At 54.2% G+C, this 18,698-nt stretch overlaps 3 protein-coding genes and 1 long non-coding RNA gene across 22 annotated transcripts in view; 1 reads left to right on the forward strand and 3 right to left on the reverse strand.

Annotated features, from left to right (window-relative positions):
* DOK3 (docking protein 3) overlaps nucleotides 1-2,554 on the reverse strand; it is a 4,617-nt gene extending 2,063 nt beyond the window's left edge. Inside the window, exons 1-2 of the mRNA XM_060635188.3 lie at nucleotides 2,421-2,554; nucleotides 1,145-1,450 (exon numbers count right to left, since the gene is read on the reverse strand). Coding sequence (XP_060491171.1) covers nucleotides 1,145-1,450; nucleotides 2,421-2,486 — 372 coding nt within the window. The 5' untranslated portion in view covers nucleotides 2,487-2,554. The remainder of the gene's footprint in view (nucleotides 1-1,144; nucleotides 1,451-2,420) is intronic.
* LOC144616427 (uncharacterized) overlaps nucleotides 1-4,053 on the forward strand; it is a 13,149-nt gene extending 9,096 nt beyond the window's left edge. Inside the window, exon 3 of the long non-coding RNA XR_013555786.2 lies at nucleotides 3,982-4,053. This is a non-coding gene — a long non-coding RNA (uncharacterized LOC144616427). The remainder of the gene's footprint in view (nucleotides 1-3,981) is intronic.
* A 485-nt stretch (nucleotides 4,054-4,538) lies between these two features.
* DDX41 (DEAD-box helicase 41) lies at nucleotides 4,539-9,963 on the reverse strand. The gene is made up of 17 exons (XM_060635178.3): nucleotides 9,817-9,963; nucleotides 9,625-9,735; nucleotides 9,211-9,370; nucleotides 9,059-9,133; nucleotides 8,872-8,932; nucleotides 8,609-8,745; nucleotides 8,149-8,221; nucleotides 7,874-8,027; nucleotides 7,661-7,797; nucleotides 6,645-6,807; nucleotides 6,334-6,465; nucleotides 5,971-6,042; nucleotides 5,739-5,835; nucleotides 5,450-5,599; nucleotides 5,295-5,366; nucleotides 5,068-5,178; nucleotides 4,539-4,888 (listed from the first exon to the last, which is right to left on the reverse strand). The coding sequence occupies exons 1-17, from the start codon at nucleotides 9,841-9,843 to the stop codon at nucleotides 4,752-4,754; spliced, it is 1,869 nt and encodes a 622-aa protein (XP_060491161.1). The 5' UTR covers nucleotides 9,844-9,963; the 3' UTR covers nucleotides 4,539-4,751.
* Nucleotides 9,964-12,520: 2,557 nt separating this feature from the next.
* Nucleotides 12,521-18,698, reverse strand: part of FAM193B (family with sequence similarity 193 member B) — a 31,717-nt gene continuing 25,539 nt past the window's right edge. For 18 of the 19 annotated variants that reach the window (XM_060635156.3, XM_060635158.3, XM_060635157.3 and 15 more), the window contains 4 exons: nucleotides 16,149-17,169; nucleotides 15,916-15,991; nucleotides 14,979-15,076; nucleotides 12,521-12,903 (listed from right to left, as the gene is read on the reverse strand). In XM_060635156.3, coding sequence (XP_060491139.2) covers nucleotides 14,980-15,076; nucleotides 15,916-15,991; nucleotides 16,149-17,169 — 1,194 coding nt within the window. In that variant the 3' untranslated portion in view covers nucleotides 12,521-12,903; nucleotide 14,979. The other variant, XM_060635154.3, reaches the window with a different exon arrangement.

Here is an 18,698-nt window from a genome sequence, read left to right on the forward strand (position 1 = left end):
ACGATCACCTTTATCTAATTCCAGAATTTGTTCATTGTTCCAAATGGAAACCCTGTACCCATAAGCTGTCACTCCCCGGTCCCCCTTCCCCCAGCCCCTGGCAACAACAAATATGCTGTCTGTCCCTATGGATTTGCCTATTCTTGGTGTTTCACATGAATAGAATCATACTAATATGTGGTCTTTTGTGTCTGGCTCCTTTTACTTAGCATGATGGTCTCCAGGTTCATTTATGGTATTAGCATGTATCAGTACCTCATTCTTTTTTATATGGCCAGGTAACATTCTGTTGTATGGATGGACTATATTTGGTTTATCCATTCATTGGTAATGGACATTGGGGTTGTCTGCACCTTTGAGCTATTGTGAATAACGCTGCTCTGAGTATTCTCATACAAGTGCTATTTGAACACCTGTTTCAATTCTCTTGGGTATACACACCTACTAGTGGAATTGCTGGGTCATATGGCGACTCTATGTTTAACTTTTTGAGGAACCTCCAGCCTCATTTCCTTTTGGTCTATCACAGACCCTGTGAAGCTGTAAAGCTCTCAGTCCCTGGCTCCCCAAAGACCCCCCACCCACGCCAAAGGCTTCTCTCACTCAGAATAAAATTCCAAACTCTGCATGTGTCCTAAAGTAGTTTCAGCTGGTCCCACCATATTCTCCAGTTTTGCTCCCTCCTGGGTTCCTACCCATTCCTTACCCTCCAGCCACGCTGGCCTTTCTGCCCTTTTAACATACCAAACTTTTCCCTGCCTCAGGGCCTTTGCCCACTCTGCTCCCTCTGTTCAGGACGCTTCTCAGACCTTAGTGTCTGCATCACTCTTCCCTCAGATCTTTGCCTGGTGGGTCCTTATTTGTCTTTGAGGACTCAGTCTCACAGTCCCTTCCTGAGAGGCCTTCCCATCTAATGTCCTGCCATTCACCCCTGGTCCTACTCGGGCTTTCATGTTCTCCATAGCATGTATGGCCACTGGAGATTCATTCTGTGGGCTTCTGGGCTATTTCCCTAGGCTTATGGGTGCTTGGCAGGTACTTGCTGAGTGATAGGATGTGAATGAGCATGGAGATGAACAAGGTGGGGGAGTCAGGTGGTCCACCTCTGGCCCCTGGATGCTCTGCCCACCAGCCTTATGCTCACCTGGAAGGCCAGCTGACAGATGGGGCCCATCCACTCCTGGCGATGCTGTGCGGCCAGTAGATGACTGCGCTCTGTGGTGGTGAGCAGGAAGGCACCAGTGTCTCTGGGGCAGTTCTCACCATCAGCAGGCAGCACAGACACGCAGTCAGCCAGGCGGATGACCCGCCGTTCCCCACGCCGGCCAGGTCCCGCAGACCTGTCACCTGCTGGCCCCAGGCCACCATCCCGGACCTCCCAGCTCTCCAGCCGTGCCACACCTGATGGGCCTCCTGCATACAGCAGACCCCATACTTTTCGCCAGGACTTCTGTGGGAGATGAGGATGAGGGATAAGACCCTTGGGTAGCAGTTCTCCCCATAGCTCAGCTCTGCACAAGCTGCTTAGCAAATGCTCCTGACCACCCAGGCTGGCCTCTGCTTGCCCCAGAGGAGGAGGCCTTGCCAGGGCCAGCCCAGCAGGGGGAAGTCTGTGCTTGGGGCCAGTCATCTGTGGGTTCAAATCCACTCCACAAATTGCCTGTGACCCCCTCCCCCCCCCCCCCCCCCCCCCCGGGCACTAGTGCCCTCATATCTCAAAAAGTTATGAGAACACAAGGTTAAGGCTTCTGCTGGATCATGTCTCCGAAGTATCTAGCAGCTAAGCAGATCACCTGACACTACCATTATGTTAGTACCCCCTAACACCCAAAGAAAAGATCACTTGGGCCAGAGGGACAAGGCCTGGGGCAGGAGGAAGGCCTTAGTCTCATGATGGCAAGGAAGGAAACATGCAAATAGCGTAAAGCAAAGGAAACAGACTGTTTATCTGACCAGGCAGCAGCTGCAGCTGAGCTGTGAGGGTGTAGGGCCTACTGCCTGGTGAGAAAGGTAAACTCCCCTATGTCCCTTAACAGAGCTGGGAGGAGCTGAGCCCTCTTCTGCAGGGTGGGGCTCCTCCAGCTCAGCCCCCGGCCTTCTCTCAAGGGGCCTAGGTGCCTCTACTACACAGGGCGGAAGGCTGTTGGGTTAGCTACCCTTGCAGCTCTGCTCTGCCCCAAGGTTTGGAGTCTTAGACCCTCTCCACTCTTGGCTTCCCCATCCGTAAGCAAGGCAGACTCTCAAAAAGGCCCACTCAGCCCAACCCACTCAAGCTGAGAATGGGGTTCTGTTCTACTCCCCAACACCTTGCTTGGGTCCCCCACCCTGACTCCCTTCCCCATTCTCCTTGGTCCTGGTAGGCTGAGGCTGGGGCAGAAGCCTACTGTCCTGGGCAGCTGCCTGCCAGCCAGGGTCCTCACCTTTCCAAACTTGACGTGCTGCTGGTAGAGGATGCCGTCCTTGATGGGAGTCTCCAGAGGCTCCATGGCCGCAGCCAGGCCCCAGGGCTGCCACTCCGACGGCCCGAGGAGACTGGTGACAGGCCAGAGGGGAACTCCTCACACTTCCCCTTCTGGCCACTTCCCCCTCCCTCTGTCCAGAGAGGCAGCTGCAGGGCTGAGAGGGGGAGGGGAGCCTGTCTTCAGTAAAGGAGCTAGGAATGGGTAGGGGCATCACATATTTCTCCCTTGGGGTTCAGTTGGCCCAAGGTGCCCACGTGTGCCTGGGCCTGGCAGGGGCGTCAGACTGCTGGATGGCAAATGACCTATGTCTGCACCTGGGTCAGCTGGCTGTGAGTCATAAGCTCCAACCTCTCCTCTGTGCAGGGTGGTTGTACACCCCAGCACCTGACATTCCCACAGCCCTGCCCCAGGACCCCCCCTCTAGCCAGACTGGCCAATTCCCTGCTTTCCCACTCTTGAGCCCTGATTGGTACCCTCTCAGTCCTACTCTGCTTGTCTTTATCTTGGAAATATTTCTAATATTCATTTGCTCCTGTCTTCACAGCCCCTGTCCATTGCCAGCCTCACATCTCCCCTTTGAACCACTGTCCCACAGGGCCCACCATGGTCCTTTCTATCAGCCCCAAACCAACCGGTCTCTCCCCTTCCCAAGCCTTTCCTGGTTTCCCACTGCCCTTGGGTCTAGCCTGGGCTCCTCAGTGCATCACTCAAGGTGCTATGTTCTGGCCTCTACCTCCCTTCAGCCCAATGCCTCCAGGGAACCCCCTATCACTGTGCCACTCCAGCACCAGGCTGCCTCTTCCCCTGGGAGGTCCCCTTGAGCACCCCACGCTGTCTGAGCGCCAGCTTCACTGGCCCCACCAGTGAAGCTCAGTCCTCATGGCAAGGCCTGGTCATGTGAGTGTGGGTGGTATGCCCCCCAGTAGGCCCCTAGAGAGTTCACATGTTCTTTTTTAAACTTTGCTTCTTGCTGGGCACCTTTTTTTTTTTTTTTTTGCCTCACCTTGCCGGAGGCTAATATTGGGGCTCTGAGTGTGTGTCTGAATTCTGGGGACAGACTCATGTCACTCATTCAATGCCACCTTTAGAAAGGAATGTGTAACCAGGCTAAGCAATACCGTTTGGGGTCACATATGGGGTGCGGGCAGGAAATCTTTCCAAGGGTCTCTCCACCTGGCTTTGTATCCAGTGCAGTTCGGGCAGCCCCGAGCTCCAGTAGCTTGACACCATGTCCTTTGCATGCTCATTGCCATTTCAATGATGAGGAAATTGAGGCTCAGAAACATTAGGTAACTTGCCCCAAACCAAACACCAAGTGACAAACATGGCTTGAGCAACTGCTGTCCTGCTGGGATAAGCATGTGGTCTTGCACATGAAGTGCCGGGCACAGAGAAATCGTTGCCAGTGCTCTTCCTCTGCCTACCCCTTGCCAGATGCTGAAATCCTGTTCCATTTGCCAGCGGTCTCCTGACCGCCACCCCGTTATTCATTTCTCATCTGCCTCTGCCACTTACCTAGGAGCTTCCCAGCAGACGTCTATCTGGATTGCCTGGATCCTGAGCCCAACAGACAGCTGGGCATGAGGTGAGGTAAGTGAGCACTAGTGGCTTGAGCAGCAGTCCTGTGGCATCTGCTTACCCCCTTGGTGAGGGGAACAGAGGGTTCCTACTGGGAGCCTGTGTGAGCCGGCAAGCGGGCAGGGGGCCTGAGGCAGGAAGTCGCCTCCCAAGGGGCCCCAAGAGCTTCATTCAGCTGACAGGAAGAGGGAGGCTGGGGCAAGGCTGGAGATTATAAAGAGCCAACCAGAGACCAGAAAACCCAACCATTTCCCCTTGGCCCACCAATGCGGTCTCTCGAGTCACCAATCCAGCTAGCCCAGAGGAGATAGCCAGAGCCCCCAGAAGGGGACCCCAGCTACATGGCTCCTTCCACAACTAAGACCCAGCAGGCTGAGTGTTGGCGGTAGCAGTAGCAGATGCCAGTTCCCTGCCTCAGAGGGGCTATGGAAGTCAGAGGGTGAGGCCTACCCAGGAGGCAGGGGTCAGGTAAGACGAAACACAGAGGCAGGGCTGGGCTGAGACCAGAGAGGCTTGTGCTTTAATGACAACTGGGGTAAAGGGGAACAAAAATAGAATCCTGGGGGACACAGGGAGCAGGCAGCCAGGCCCAGCCTGGCCCAGCCCAGGCCAGCTGGGCTGAGGATGCTGGCTTTTTGTCCAAGGGGCTGGTGTGTATGTGGGAGGTGGCTGGAGACTGAGGCCTCTTGGAGACAAGGTATGATAGATGGCTTAGAAGTCCATGGAGCTGTGAGCCAGGTAATCCTTGCGGCCAATGTTGCTGACCTGCTTGGTCTGCATAGCCTCCAGTTTGGGGCAGTCCGTGATTCGATGGCCCAGGCCACCACAGAAGGCACAGCCACGCTCTCCTGGGGGCACGGGGGTGAGAGTCAGCATGATCACAAGGCCAGGCTCCATATCCCAGACCTTGGCTCCCCCAGGACCTCCTGCCCCTGCCCTCTGATGTGCAGCACAGACTTGTTTTGTGGTGTTCCTGTCATGTCTCCCCCCACCCCCCACTGGGCCCCCACTCCTGCTCCACAGTCACCTCCAATGTCCAGCATGGACTCATCTCCACAGTGTAGCACTTGCAGCACGGGTGGTACCTTCTGCTTAGCCTCTAGCAGCAGGGCTTTGAGGTCCATCAGCACCGACTCATCTGTGGAGGTAAGGATGGAACCATCAGGACCAACCCTGGGCCCTGTAGCCAAGACCCACGTAGCCACAGGCAGATGACCCAGGGGACAGCTGAGGTGGCCCTGGTGGCAGACTTACCACAGGCCTTGTTGATGAAGGTCGTGGCAATACCTGTGTTTCCTGAGCGCCCGGTACGGCCGATACGGTGCACTGCAGAGAGAGGGAACAGATCCTCTGGCCCACTGCCCATGGGTTGGGGTCTAGCCCGCACCGCTGACCCCCAAGCTCCCCACCGTAGTTCTCGATCTCCTCAGGCATGTCATAATTTATGACATGCTGGATGGCAGGGAAATCCAAGCCCTTGGAAGCTACGTCTGTGGCCACCAGGACATCCTTCTTGCCTTCCCGGAATGCCTCGATGGCCTTGGTCCGTTCCTCCTGGTCTGGGGAAGGTTAGGCAGGAGCCATCAGAGTGACAGCAGGAGTCTGGGAAGTAGTGCTAGGCTCACCAGACAGGGAAAGGGTTTAGGTGAGGGGCTGCAATAGCAGCAGAATCCATGCCTATGCATGTACTACTCTGACCTTTGCCCCCATGGATGGCCACCGCTTCGACCCCCTTGAGCAGCAAGTACTCGTGGATGGCATCCACATCTGCCTTCTTCTCCGCAAAGATGAGCACCTGTCCAGAGGACCAACTCCAGTCATGAGGGTTGACTCCAACTGGGCATGCCCAACCTTCTCCAGCATACTACCCCTCACTGCCCTCTTCCCTTCATCCCAGAGGTCCAGGGTCAGCCTGGCTGGCTGCACTCACGGGTGGGGGTGTTTTCTGTAGGCACTCGAGCAGGTATACCATCTTGGCCTCTTCCTTCACATATTCCACCTCCTGCCACCACAGGGGCCAGGTCAGGTGGGCCTGCAAATGGGCTCACCAGCCATGACCCTGCCACAGAGCCTGGGCCCCCAATCCTGGCTGGGAGGGGACCAGAAGCCTATTGTCATCAAGGACTGGTCACCCTAAGAATGTCTGCTGCTAAGGGCTGAGGCTTAGATGAAACCCCCAGTGACCACAAGGTGGTCCCTCAACCCTACTCCAACAGCTTTGATGGAGCCTAGGCAGATCCAACCCTCACAAAAGAGACCCTAGAAGGTGTGCTCATCAGGAGTGCCTGCCTACCTGGATGACATCCAGGCTGGCGGCTCCGGCACGTCCCACGTTGATCGTGACAGGCTTTACCAGGGCACTCTTGGCAAAGTTCTGAATCTTCTTAGGCATGGTGGCACTGAAAAGTAGGGTCTGCCGCTGGCCCTGAAAAAGAGTAGGGTGGGAATGAGGGAATGGGAGGCCTGGGAAGACCAAGGAGCTGGGATGTAGCCCCCTGAATCAGGGCCAGTGGGTGTGCAGTGCAGGGCCTCAGGGCCTGCCACAGTTGAATGTGGCATCCTGGGGAGGGTGGCCAGAAGCCCTGGCCAGGCAGGCATGGGCACCTTGAAGTAGGAGAAGATGGTGCGGATGTCGCCCTCGAAACCCATGTCAATCATGCGGTCAGCCTCGTCCAGAGCCAGGTAGCGACAGATGTCTAGGCTGACCATCTTCTTCTGCAGCAGATCCATGAGGCGCCCAGGGGTGGCCACCATCATATGCACACCACTGGGGATCAAGAAGAGACCCTGAGGTCAGGGCTACCTGCCCATCCCTGCATCTAAGGGCTGGCACTCTGCTCATTCTGCCCTCTGGCCTCTTTCCTGTCTCTCCTCATCTGTCCCCTCATCACTTCCGCCACCCTGCCCTACTTGCAAAACACATCTCTCCTGGAAGGGGCTACAGCTTTCTTGACCACTGCTCTGCTCCAGAGCTCCTACCCAGCCATGAATCACCTCTGCTTGCATATCCTTCCCCCTTCTAGATCACTCACTCCCCTTGCCCCCAGGAGGGTTTATCTAAATCTCCAAATAGGCCTTAGTCTGTGCTCCTGTAACTCCCTTTGTAGGTGTTGACGGGCTCACTTTCCTGGTATTCTGAATTAATCTTTTCTGTATCTGAATCTTCCTTGAGACTGGGAATGCCTTGGAAAGAAGGGTCTGGGTCTGGCCGGTCTGTGACCCCAGAGCCTGGTCCAGGGCATCTGGCATTGTCTCCTAGGGACTACGCTGTGTGGAAAGGCCATGGATCCAGCCCTGCCCTAGTGCCTCAGCTTCCATGATGGACCACACTGGATGGCTCTGACCTTCCTGGAAACCCTGGGTCCCCCACCTCTGTGCCTTCTGCCCAGAATGCCCTGACCCCCTGACCTCCCAAATGTCCCCATTCCATCTGTTGTGCTCCCACAGTACCTTACCACATCCCTCTGTCCCAACCCAACTGATCTCACCATCAGACAAAAAGCTTCTTGAGGACTAGGTCCACAGAAGGTTTCTGTAAGGGTATGTGGGGGTAGTTAAAGCAAAGGGCGCTTTGGCTTATCTAGGGGTTCTGGGGAGGCCCAGGGGGTGCTTATGCTCACTGTCGGATGGTTTCCATCTGCTCTTTGACAGACATGCCCCCAATGCAGAGAGCGCAGCGCAGGAGTGGGGAGCTATCCTCCTGTAGCAGGCGGCAATAATACTCCAGGATGCCGTGGGTCTGCCGGGCCAGCTCCCGCTGCAGGCACAGGGGCAGAGGTTAGCACCAGAAGGCAGGCCTGTCTCTGCCCTGCCCCCCAGCCTGGCTTACTTACTGAGGGACAGATGATGAGTCCATAGGGCCCTTCACGCTTGGAGAAAGGTAATCTCTTTTCTTGTTCCAGGCAGAACATGATGACAGGCAATGTGAACACCAATGTCTTGCCTGAACCCGTGAAGGCAATACCTATCATGTCACGGCCAGACAGGCTATTGGGAGAGAACAGGCCTGATGATCAGGTTCAGTAGAATGCAGGGAATGGGTCTCCAGATGGACACCTAGTGACTACTCCTTCCCATCACCACCCTCTTCAGGGCCTCCCATACTCACATGGTGGGGATGCCCTGGATCTGAATGGGTGTTGGGTGGTGGATGCCTTTCTTCTTCAGGCCTCTCAGGATGGCTATGGAAAACAACTTTAGCATCATCCTTGTGTCTCATGGATACTTTATCAGGCCCCCAAAGCTGTAAAATTAGCACTACCCTCTTTGAGTTACAAATGAGGCCCAGAGAAAGAGAGAGAGAAAAATAGACTTGTCCAAGACTTCTAGGCTGGTGGAGGCAGGATTTGCACCCAGGTCCATTTAAGGCTAATGTCACTTGCCCACTGAAGCTCCCTAATGGCAGAGGACAGTAAATAGGGACAACTAGGGCAAATGTAATTCAAACCTAAAGAAACCCCTCCTCAAATCCCTCCATTCTCACTACCTGACTCATCGCTGCAGATGCTAAGCTCAGGGGAGGCTGGGACACAGGCTCACAGTTGTTTGACCATCAAAGTTCCCAGTACCTGCAGGAAATTTCATTTCCTTGAAGCTCTTTATGGGTGGTGGGATACCATCTCCTTCCACCAGGATGTGATACTTCTTCCTCACGCGCTCATGCCGCTCTTCAGACATGCTCAGGACATAACGGGGAGGTGTCCAACTGTGAGTGGGTGGTGGGGGTCAAGAGAGGTCCCAGGCACAGCTGGCTCTGGGGTGTCCTGCCAGGCTCAGCCACATACCATTCCAAGTAAAGATGACTGCTTTACCACAGACTAGAAAGACATACCTGGTTTTGATTGGATCGTCATATGTGATTCCCTTGGCCATTTCCTTCACCGACATCAAAGCTGAGGAGACAGATGTGGCTCAGGGATGGCTCTTGCTTCCCAGAGGCCAGGACCTTCAGATATAACATGCTTGGGGCTAGGGAGGAGGCTTAGTCCACCTCTCCCCCTGCCTGACTACAACCATACCTCGGCCCTCTGCCACACTCTCCAGGATCTTTTCCTCTTCTTTCAGCTGCTTCTCCTTGGCAGACTCCTTGCGAGCTGAGAAAAGAAGCAGATGTCAGAGACATGCCAAAGCAGTGCACCAAATTGAGCCTCCCCGCTGCTTCCCAGCACACCTTCAGCCTTCTCTTTAAGGTGCTGGTGCTGATCCAGGAGGCTGACGTTGGACTGTGGGCCCAGAGGGATGTCGTCCTCATCTCCCCGGGGCTCGCTGCCGCTGTCCTGCAGCTCCTCCTCCGCAGCTCCTTTGCGCCTTCGTTGCAATAGCTTCTGGAGCTGAGGTTCCACCAGCGCCCCTCAGAGCCAAGCCCAAGACAAAGCGGAGTATCGGGCCCAGGGGGCTTGCGTCAGGATCTTGGCTTTTGGGAGAGGGTCCTGGGCCACGCGACATGGAGGTGCCCTACCCCTCAGATCAGACTGGCAGTCCCTCGTTTGCCTGGGGGCCACGGTCCCAACTACTGACAGCTCACTCCACTGGATGCCACCCTCCCTCCCACACCCTCATTTCTCTTCCGACCCGAGGCCCTCACCAACAGTTGCCGCCGCTGTCGCAAAGGCACGTAAGGCACGTAGTCTTCGTCGTCCTCATCCTCCGCCTCGGAGCGGCTTCCTGTGGCAGTCGCTTCATCTGTGCGAACCCGCTACAGATACACATGAATCAGGCCCAGGCCCCCGCTTTCACAGCTGCTCGCCACCCGCACCGACCCCTACCTCGCTCCCACCTTCCGTTCAGGTTCCGAGTCCTCCATCCTTTGCTGTACGCAGGCGCGCTACGGTAAAACCCCGCCTCAATTTTTGCGTGAGATCCAATCAGATGTGAAGAAGCGGAAGGTCGGCACCTAGCAACGACCTCTGAGTGCCGGATCGCGCAGAGGGACAAACTTTCCCGAGACCCTGTCAGGCAGTGCAGCGTCAAAGTACCCTTGGGCGGCTGCGCATTTGTTGCCAGGGGCGAGGGCGAAGCGTCATACAATGCATTATGGGACGCTGGAGGACTTGGAGCATGCGCTAAACGCTCAAACGAAGACTGGTGGAAGGTCCCACGAGTGGAGATACAGAAGAGACCCGCCTAGCGGAGGCCTAGCTTCGCCCAGAGCCTGACGTCATCTGGCACGTTCCGGGACTGGGCCAGCTGGGACCCCACCGGGGACTGCATCCCGGGCACGGGGCGCGGGTAACGAATCAACTTGCACTGCAGCTGTGACTGGCGTCCTTATCTATGTGACAACACATGTTCAGAGTGGTGAGGGATAAATAAAATACTGATGACAGTGTTTTCGCTGAGGGTCTGTACTTATGTACGAAGTTATTATTATTGTAAATGCTGTGATAGAGCTTAGAGTAACTCACTGCCTGGGGAACCAGAGGCTTCGAGGAGACCTAGATCTGAGCTTCCAGAGAAGTGTAGAATCTCAGAACAGGGAGGGGAGGAAAGGGAGAGAAGCCTTCTGATGGAGGGCCCTGCAGGAGTGAAGGTCTGGCCTTGTGCAAGCACACAGATTCCTCAAGGAACAGAGGGGTCACGTGGCCGGCTGCTGTAGGGATAGGAGTGTTCAGAGCTAAAGCTGGATAGGTAGACAGGGACCAGGGCATGCAGGGCCCTGTCAAAAGTAACTTCAACTTCACTGGGGACTTTTATTTGAGAAAGAATGAGCGTGAGGGCAGGAAAGGTGCAGAGAGAGAGGGAGAGAAAATTCCAAGCAGGCTCTGTGGTGTCATTGCCAAGCCTGAGCTCCGGGCTCCATCCCACCAACTGGGAGAACATCGCCTGAGCCAAAATCAAGAGTCAAGGCTCAACAAACTGAGCCACCCAGGCAAGCCCACTGGTGACTTTTGAAGAGGAGTGATGGGTCAGTACTATTATGTATTTAACATGAGCACGTGCTGGGTATTGTGCACAGTGCTGAAGCAAATGAAAGATGAAGACACAAACCTGACTTGTGAGTTTATGGATTAGTTGAGACAGAAATATAATGGATCTTGATATTCAGGAGAAATATTTTAAGACAGATAAGGTAGTACTTTCTGGAAGCATCACAAGGCAGGGCAAATTGATTCTATTGTAAAATAGCCTTTCAGCTTGAATGTGAAGGATAAGCAGGAAATGATAAAGGAAAGGTAATCTAGGAAAAAGGAAATGTGTGAGCAAAAGTTGGGAGACCTGAGAGTGCCAGGCCTAGATGAAGACTGAGGTCATCTGGTATTGCTGGAGTGAAGTGCTGGGAGGTGGGGGCTGGATGTGGAAGCCTCTGAATGCCACCCACAGGTTTTTCTCTGTAGGTAAAGCAGCTCCTTGATCAGACCTGCAATTTTTGAATGATGAAGCAGAATTTTAGATAATTATGCCAGTTTAGTTGCAGCACAGGAGCCTGGTGCAAGAGTTGAAAGGAAAGAAGAACAAAGGTAATACATATACAGACAGGTTTCACAGGGGAGTTTGCATACTTTCTTGGAGATTAGGAAAGTCCAGGGACCAGGAATTGTGAGCCTGTGAGTGATGCTTTTTAACATCTTTAGAAGAGGAAACTGGCACTGACAGCCCGTGGTGGGATTCGACCTGGGAGGAAGAGAAGGGGGAGGGAACAGTTTCTGATCCTGCTCCCACCTCTCCATAAAGGGCTCTTAGTGACTGAGTGGCCACAGCCTCCACTGCTTCCCACACAAGCTCAAGTTAAGTGTCAGTTTTAGAGAGAAGATGACATTGGGGGCAAGGAGTTGGAAACACAAGTGTGTACGAGAAAGCATTGTTTAACAAACCTATTATATTAAAATCTGAATTTAAGAACCAGATTTACTGTGGGGGGTTGGGGGGGTGGGGTAGGAATGAGGTAGTTTGCTTTACTTTACAGAAGGGTTCATTATCCTCTACAATCCAGTACTTAGGTTACAGGTCTCATTCCCATTGGAAAGTCAGATCCAATTTATAGGAACTTCATTTACTCCACTTCTCCTGACAATGTGAATCACCCAGGTTACAGGTGTACAGTCCATAAAGGCCGTAAGCCTTTCTCAGACTCCATCTCACATCAGTTGCAAAGAGATCGAGTCTCACTCCTCCAACTCACTGGTTTTGCAGAGGGGGAAACAAACACAGTATGGGGAAACAGCTGCTCAAGTTTACATACCAGAGTCCTCCCAACAGGAGAAAAGAGCACAGATGCTACTGTTATACAGGCCTATGCTCTAATCCTAGTCAGCCAGACTGAGTGCACTGAAGTCACTTGCCCATCTTAGCTTTAGTTTCCTCATCTATAAATTGGGATAACAGTCCCATTTAGAACTGCTGTAAGAATTAAGAGGAAATTACTGAACTGCTGACACATAGTATGTGCTCAATGAGGTTAATGACTAAGGCAGAGCCCATGCTTCTGAGTACATTCCTCACCTCACCCCCGTCCCAGACCAGCAAACCACCAACACACCGACTCTGTGTCCAAATGTTGCTTTATCTTTCGGCAGGAAAGATCTTCACAGTATCAAAAGTAAAGAATTGAAAAACAAGAACAAAAACAAAACCAAACACAAAGAGAGCAGTGTTGGGCCAGCAGTACCATCAGCCCCCAGCCCACAAGCCAGTTCAGCCCCCGGGCTCTGAGTGAGGAGGCTGCGTAGCACCAGGAAGCGGCTCTGCGGAGGTCCTGAGGGGCCCCAGCACGGCACAGCGTCCATTCAACTTTTGGTTGGTCCAGGATGGCGAGGAGCAGGGAGGATCTTGGGCAGGTGGATAGGGATGTGGAGGAAGAAACTGTAGACCTTCAGCTGGCAGTTGGGGTCTCAGGACACCCTGAAGAAGCTTGACCCGGCAGGGGCTGAGAAAACAGGAGCATGGCTGCACCGTGAGTGAGAACTTTGACTTAGCCTCCCCATGTTGGCTCTGGGTTTCCATGGGTCCCCATGGGTAGGAACAACTGCCTGCTATTTTTACTCCCTGGGCTGAAAATCTTGAATAGACTTCCTTGATTATCTCTAGCAGAGGATGAAAGTTAAGACCCTGCCGGGGGACAGCTCCCCTGTCACACCTCTTTCCAAGTCAGGGTAGGGTAAGAGCCCAGCCTCTGGTCTTTGCTCTCCTACTGACAGGAAGGGGAGAGGCGGCATATGCATCCTGACTCCTGCCTCAGGCTCTGGGTACACAGCCCAGGCTAGGTCCCGAATCTGTGCCAGCACTGCTTTCTCATGCACTCTCAGGGCTCCCACTCTGAGGAGGGTGGAAAAGCAGTGGAGAGCCCTTATGGTGGGAGTGGGACAGGGAGGGAACATCTCCAGTCTTGGGAAAAGAAATCAACCAAAGAGGGAGTCCTTGAGAGAAGACGGCTGGATGAGGTTTCCTGGCTGACAAGGGCATTGGGCTGTGGGAGAAGATGTGCCCCTTTTACTCTCAGAAGAGGCAAAAGATGAAAGTGCCTGGGGTCCCCGTCACTCCTGGATCCTGTGGAGGTAGAAAAAAGAGGCAGGAGGGCACCCTGGTCCTGGCAGAAGCTCCTGAGGGTGTGGACATTTCAGTTTGGCCAAAGACCAGGGAACCTAGCCCTTTCAGAGAGAGGGGCTAAGGTGAGTCTAAAGACAGTCCTGACTCCGGGCAGCCTGAGGTGCCATAGGGAGCCGAGCCTCAAAGACTGCCCTAGCTTCAGGCTCTCTGGGCTGTTCCTGGGGAGCTGAAGCCAGCATCAAGGGTGGGGAATCCTGACCCAAAAAATGACAAAGGGACTCAGCTGAGGGTCCAGGAAGTCTGCTGCCCTGGCCCAGAGAGGCGTGTTCCTGGCACTGAAAAGAGGAGAAGTACAGGTGAGGACACCCTCCCAGGGGTCCCTGAGTTCAGCCTACCTGCCTCAGTTTCCTGTTGCCTTAAGGGCAAGTTGTGTGATTGCCAGCCAGAAAAGGCCCGATCCCAGGGACAGAGCATGAAGTTAAGACAGGGCACTGCACAGCCATTAGGCTGCAAACCCAGCACCAAGGCCTGTCTGCCAGCCAGCCTTCTCTCCTACACTATGGTTCTCAGCCCTTCTTGGTCTTCTATTTGCAGTCCAGAACATCATCTGATATGTTAGTATTGCAGGGGCACCTGGGTGGCTTAGTCGGTTGAGCATTCGACTTCAACTCAGGTCATGATCTTGTAGTTCGTGAGTTCAAGCCCCATATCAGGCTTGCTGCTGTCAGTGCAGAGCCTGCTTCAGATGCTCTATCTTCCTCCCTCTCTGCCCTTCCTCACTCTCTTTCTCTCAAAAATAAATAAAACACTAAAAAAATATATATGTCAGTATTTCAGACAAAGGACCAGTGTAGGTGGCTCGGAGAGGAGGCCAGAGCCCAGCTCAGGGCCAGATCTCTTCTTCAGGAGGCAGCCCAGCTATCATTTCTTCATGGAGCTTGTCATATTTGTGGAGAGTGCTCACCAACTCCTCCATGCCTAAATGACCTCTCCAAAGTCTTGGTCTACCTCATCTGCCTTCTCACTGGTCCTTTGGGGCTGGCCCCTTCTTGTATGGTTTTAGCTGGGAAGCATCCTGGTAGCCTACCAGGCCAGGCAAATGAGATTCAACCCTGAGGCTAATAATGTCAGGTGTGGGGGCAGTCCTCTGGGGACTACGGCTGCTTGAGAGGCAGATGGTAAGGGAAGCAGGGGCCTGGCAGAGATAGTCCAAGGATGGCAGTGCAGGAAGGATCCTTCAGGAGCACAGGCAAGCGGGAACACAGGAGGGTCTGGCCCAGGATATCTTCAGAGAGTGTAACTTGTGATGCTGTTGCCATGGAGGTACAGGGGCCAGGGCTGGCAAGCTGCTAGGCTAACTCCATGTGCCCCAGAGCATGAAATGGTCTGGCGGGGGCACAGAAGTGACAGAACTTGGGGAGAGGGAGTACGTGCAACACTCAGGGGTCTCCATACCTCACTGAACTGTGCTGGGAGTGGTTTTCTTGAGGCTGAAGTTGGTCCAGTTCACAGCAACTTTCTGACGAGTTTGCTTTGCAGAATCCAAACAGAACCTATTGGTTTTGAGAGACACCAAAAAAGCACAATTAGAGGTTCTCACTGCTAGACCCCTGTTCTAGACCTGTGTGTCCTGGTCAATAAAGAAACCAAGTCAGCTCTGTACCAGTCCTTTGGTTCCAGGGTATTGGGATCTAGCAGGTTATGTGAGCTCTGCTGGCTTTCTGGACAGAGTGCCCACAAGCCAAGGGAACAATGTGTTAAGAGACCAACACTGCCTCAGGATACAGGGTTGCTCCTCACAGTGTATTTTTACTGCAGCTACACTGGGTTGCCTTCTGTTCCCCTAGGTACTGCATGTTGCTTTCAGCTTCAAACGTCTATACCTACTAGCTCCGCTGTCACAAAGGCCCTGTTTTACCTTGCCCACTTGTTCTTATTTCTCAGGTCTCAGCTTGGTTGCCACCTCTACTAGGAAGGCTGCCCTGGCCTCGCCTACGTTTCAGCTTCGCCTGTCGCCCCACTTCTAGCTGCCTCCCCCACAGCCCCATACCCTTACTCTTCCAACAGCACTCAACACTGTTTATGGCTCTCTCTCTCCACCTAAGCTGTGTTTGATTTGCCTCTACCCTAGAGCTCAGCCCAGGCAGAGCAGAGAAAGTGCAAATGAATAAACAAAGTGAATAAAGCTGGAGAAAGCCCTGGTTCTTGGGGCCTGACATGCCTCCTTCTCCCTGTCCCTTATACTTTTCCAGACGCCCTGTCCTGCCATGTGGCCACCTGGGTTCCAGGAGATACACTGGTGGGAGAGAGCTTGGAGAGGCTCTCCCTCTGAGGGAGTCGGGCTGAGGGAGAGCCTGAGTGTGGGTGGGCGAGAAGGCATCCCCACACCTACCTCTTGAAGTACTCCACCTCCCGGTCAGTCTCATCCATCTCCACCCCATCCATGTCCTTGGGCAGGAACACATCGTCTAGGAAGACACAGCCAGGAGGGCTTAGTGCCCATGGCCAGGCCTCTGGGGTCATGCTCTTAGGGCAGAACTGCCCACACGCAAGGACTACCCTCCACCCTCTGGCCTGGCTGGGGTGGGGGTGGGGGGTCAGCCACTCAATTCCTGGTGCACTCACCCAAGGAGGCGGCTGTCTTCTCCTGCTTGTTGCGGCTCCGGCGGCTGCGACCCTTGCCCTGTGGCAAGCTCTGTGGCCTTGCTGGGCCTGGGGGCTGCACAGACTCTTGCTCCAGAGGCCGTGCTTTGGCCTCACCTGGCCAGTTTCGCCAGGAGCTGCCCTTCTCGTCAGCTTTGGGGCCAGCAGCCCAGCCTGGTCCTGGCTGACTCCCCCGGCTCCCTTCTCCAGCCTCAGCACAGCTGCCCACTTTGGGAGGCTCTGTGGCCTTGCCTGGCTGCTTGGTGCTGGGGATCTGGCCCTTGGCATTGGGAACCTCGAGGCTGGCAGGGGACCGTGGGGCTGGGCTTGCCTCGATCTTCTTGGCCTGACTGCCCTGTCTCTTGCCCTTCCGCGGCTTCCCAGCTGAGACCACAGGCTCGGGCAGCTCCTGCTTGCAACTGGGAACCTCCTTTGGGCCTGGCTCCTCAGGGCTAGGGTTGCCTGGCTTGGGTGTCTTGACCCAGATCACCCGGGACAAGTTGGGCACGGCGTTGAGTCTCCTCACTAGCCCATTCTCAGGGATGATACCAGGAGGGGGCCCCCTCACCTCTGTCCATGGTGGGTGGGAGCCTCTCATTTCTGTCCATGGTGGGGCTGGCTCACCTGGAACTCGTAACGTGTGGTTCTGAGAGGAGCCCAAAGTCAAAGGGGACAGGTCAAGATTAATGTCAGGCCGTTGTTCTGAGGAACCATTGAGGTTTGAGGGGGATAGGCTCTGGGGCTCTGGCTCAGCAGCACCCTCCTTAGAGAATCCATTGCTGTCCATGTTGAGCTCACATACACTGAAGCTGGCACGGATAGAGTCCTTGACAGTGTTCTTGATCTCTTGCAGACGGCTGCTCAGGAAGCTATTTACTCGATCCAGCTCCTGGTCAGGCCACTCCAAGAGCCTCTCCCTGGCAGGCCTTGGCTCCCGGCTTCCAGAAACACTACGATTCACCTGCTTTAGAGCTTCTGCTGCCAAGTGGGCCTTCTCCTTTTCCTGCCAACATAAGACGCAATTTCAGCGGAGGCCAGGCAGCTACCAGGCACAGTGTGACACCTGACACATCAGCCTGGGGCCCGCCTTTGCGGCTAACTGGCTAGAGGCAGGGTGTTGCCATCCTGGCCTGCTCACCCACCCTGTGGGAGTGAGAATGAAATGCAATCAGACAGGTGCATGTCCTGGGGATGGAGACAGACCCACAAAGGATAGGGTTTTTATAGCTTGTTCATCCAGAGCCCTGGTGTCGTAGGGCCTATGGACACTAGGACTCAAAGGGATAGGAATGCAGCTAATTGTACCTTGCCTTCCAGGCTTGAGCTTAAGCAGTTCAATCACTTGCTGAGTCTCCGTGGACTCATCTGCAAAAGGGGGGAACAATAATTCTGGAGTGAAGACAAAACTGGGGATGCATGTGAGGCAGATGGCTGCTACAGAAGCATTCTCTCCAATTCTGCTGGTGGTAGGGGAAAAAAGCTGTGGTATCATGAGGGGCGAGGGCTTTAAGAAGATGGGCTGTGAGACCACCATGGCCACCATGGTAGGTCAGACTGCTCTGGATGGCAGGAATGTGTGTATGGGCACTATGGAAGAGGGCGAAGTTCCCATACGAAGGCCACTCACCACTCAGCTGCCTCCAGTAATCAAGGCCATGCCTGAAATGTGCCTGATGGCATACAGTGGCAGCCACATGGGGCCCCACAGCAAGATGTAAAAGCAGCCACTCTACCTATGTGAGAACTTGGGGGCTGGACTGTTAGTGTCAACAGATCTCGTTCTGAAGAGTAAAAATGAGAGTCTTTGGGTTCTGAGTCACCCCATTCCTTTGCTCAACCTCAAGTGACCAGCAGGCCAACAGGCCTTTAGAGGGAGATGGGAGACAGATGTCAAAAGCCCACGGGAAGGAGGTGATGGTGGCGCTGGGCCAGGGGCTAGATGACTTCCACATTTCAAGTATTTCTAGCTGATGTGGGAATGGAGGGGAGAAACAGGAAAACGAAACTGGGGAGAGAAAAGAGGGCTTGCGACCACTTCAGAGTCAACTTAAAGAGGGTGACTCGGGGCGCCTGGGTAGCTCAGACGGTTAAGCAGCCGACTTCGGCTCAGGTCATGATCTCATGGTCCGTGAGTTCGAGCCCCGCGTCGGGCTCTGTGCTGACAGCTCAGAGCCTGGAGCCTGTTTCAGATTCTGTGTCTCCCTCTCTCTCTGACCCTCCCCCGTTCATGCTCTGTCTCTCTCTGTCTCAAAAATAAATAAACGTTAAAAAAAATTAAAAAAAAAAAAAAAAAAAAAAGAGGGTGACTCTGTGCCCCAGCAAGCATCCATCTGTTTTAAATATGGCTCTGCAACTGACTAGCGCCACAACTGTGGGACCTTGGACAAATCACTTACTCTCTCTGAATCTTATTGTCCCCCTTTGTAAATTCGGTAGAAAAACTACCTACCTATTCCTCATGGTGTTGCTAGGAGGACATCTGAGGGGGCATGTGTCCCTTTCCCTGGGTGCTGACAAGGCTGTGCCTTGGCA

This window comes from Panthera onca, chromosome A1, assembly GCF_046562875.1.
Source record: "Panthera onca isolate mPanOnc1 chromosome A1, mPanOnc1 haplotype 2, whole genome shotgun sequence".
Taxonomy (NCBI): Eukaryota; Metazoa; Chordata; class Mammalia; order Carnivora; family Felidae; genus Panthera; species Panthera onca.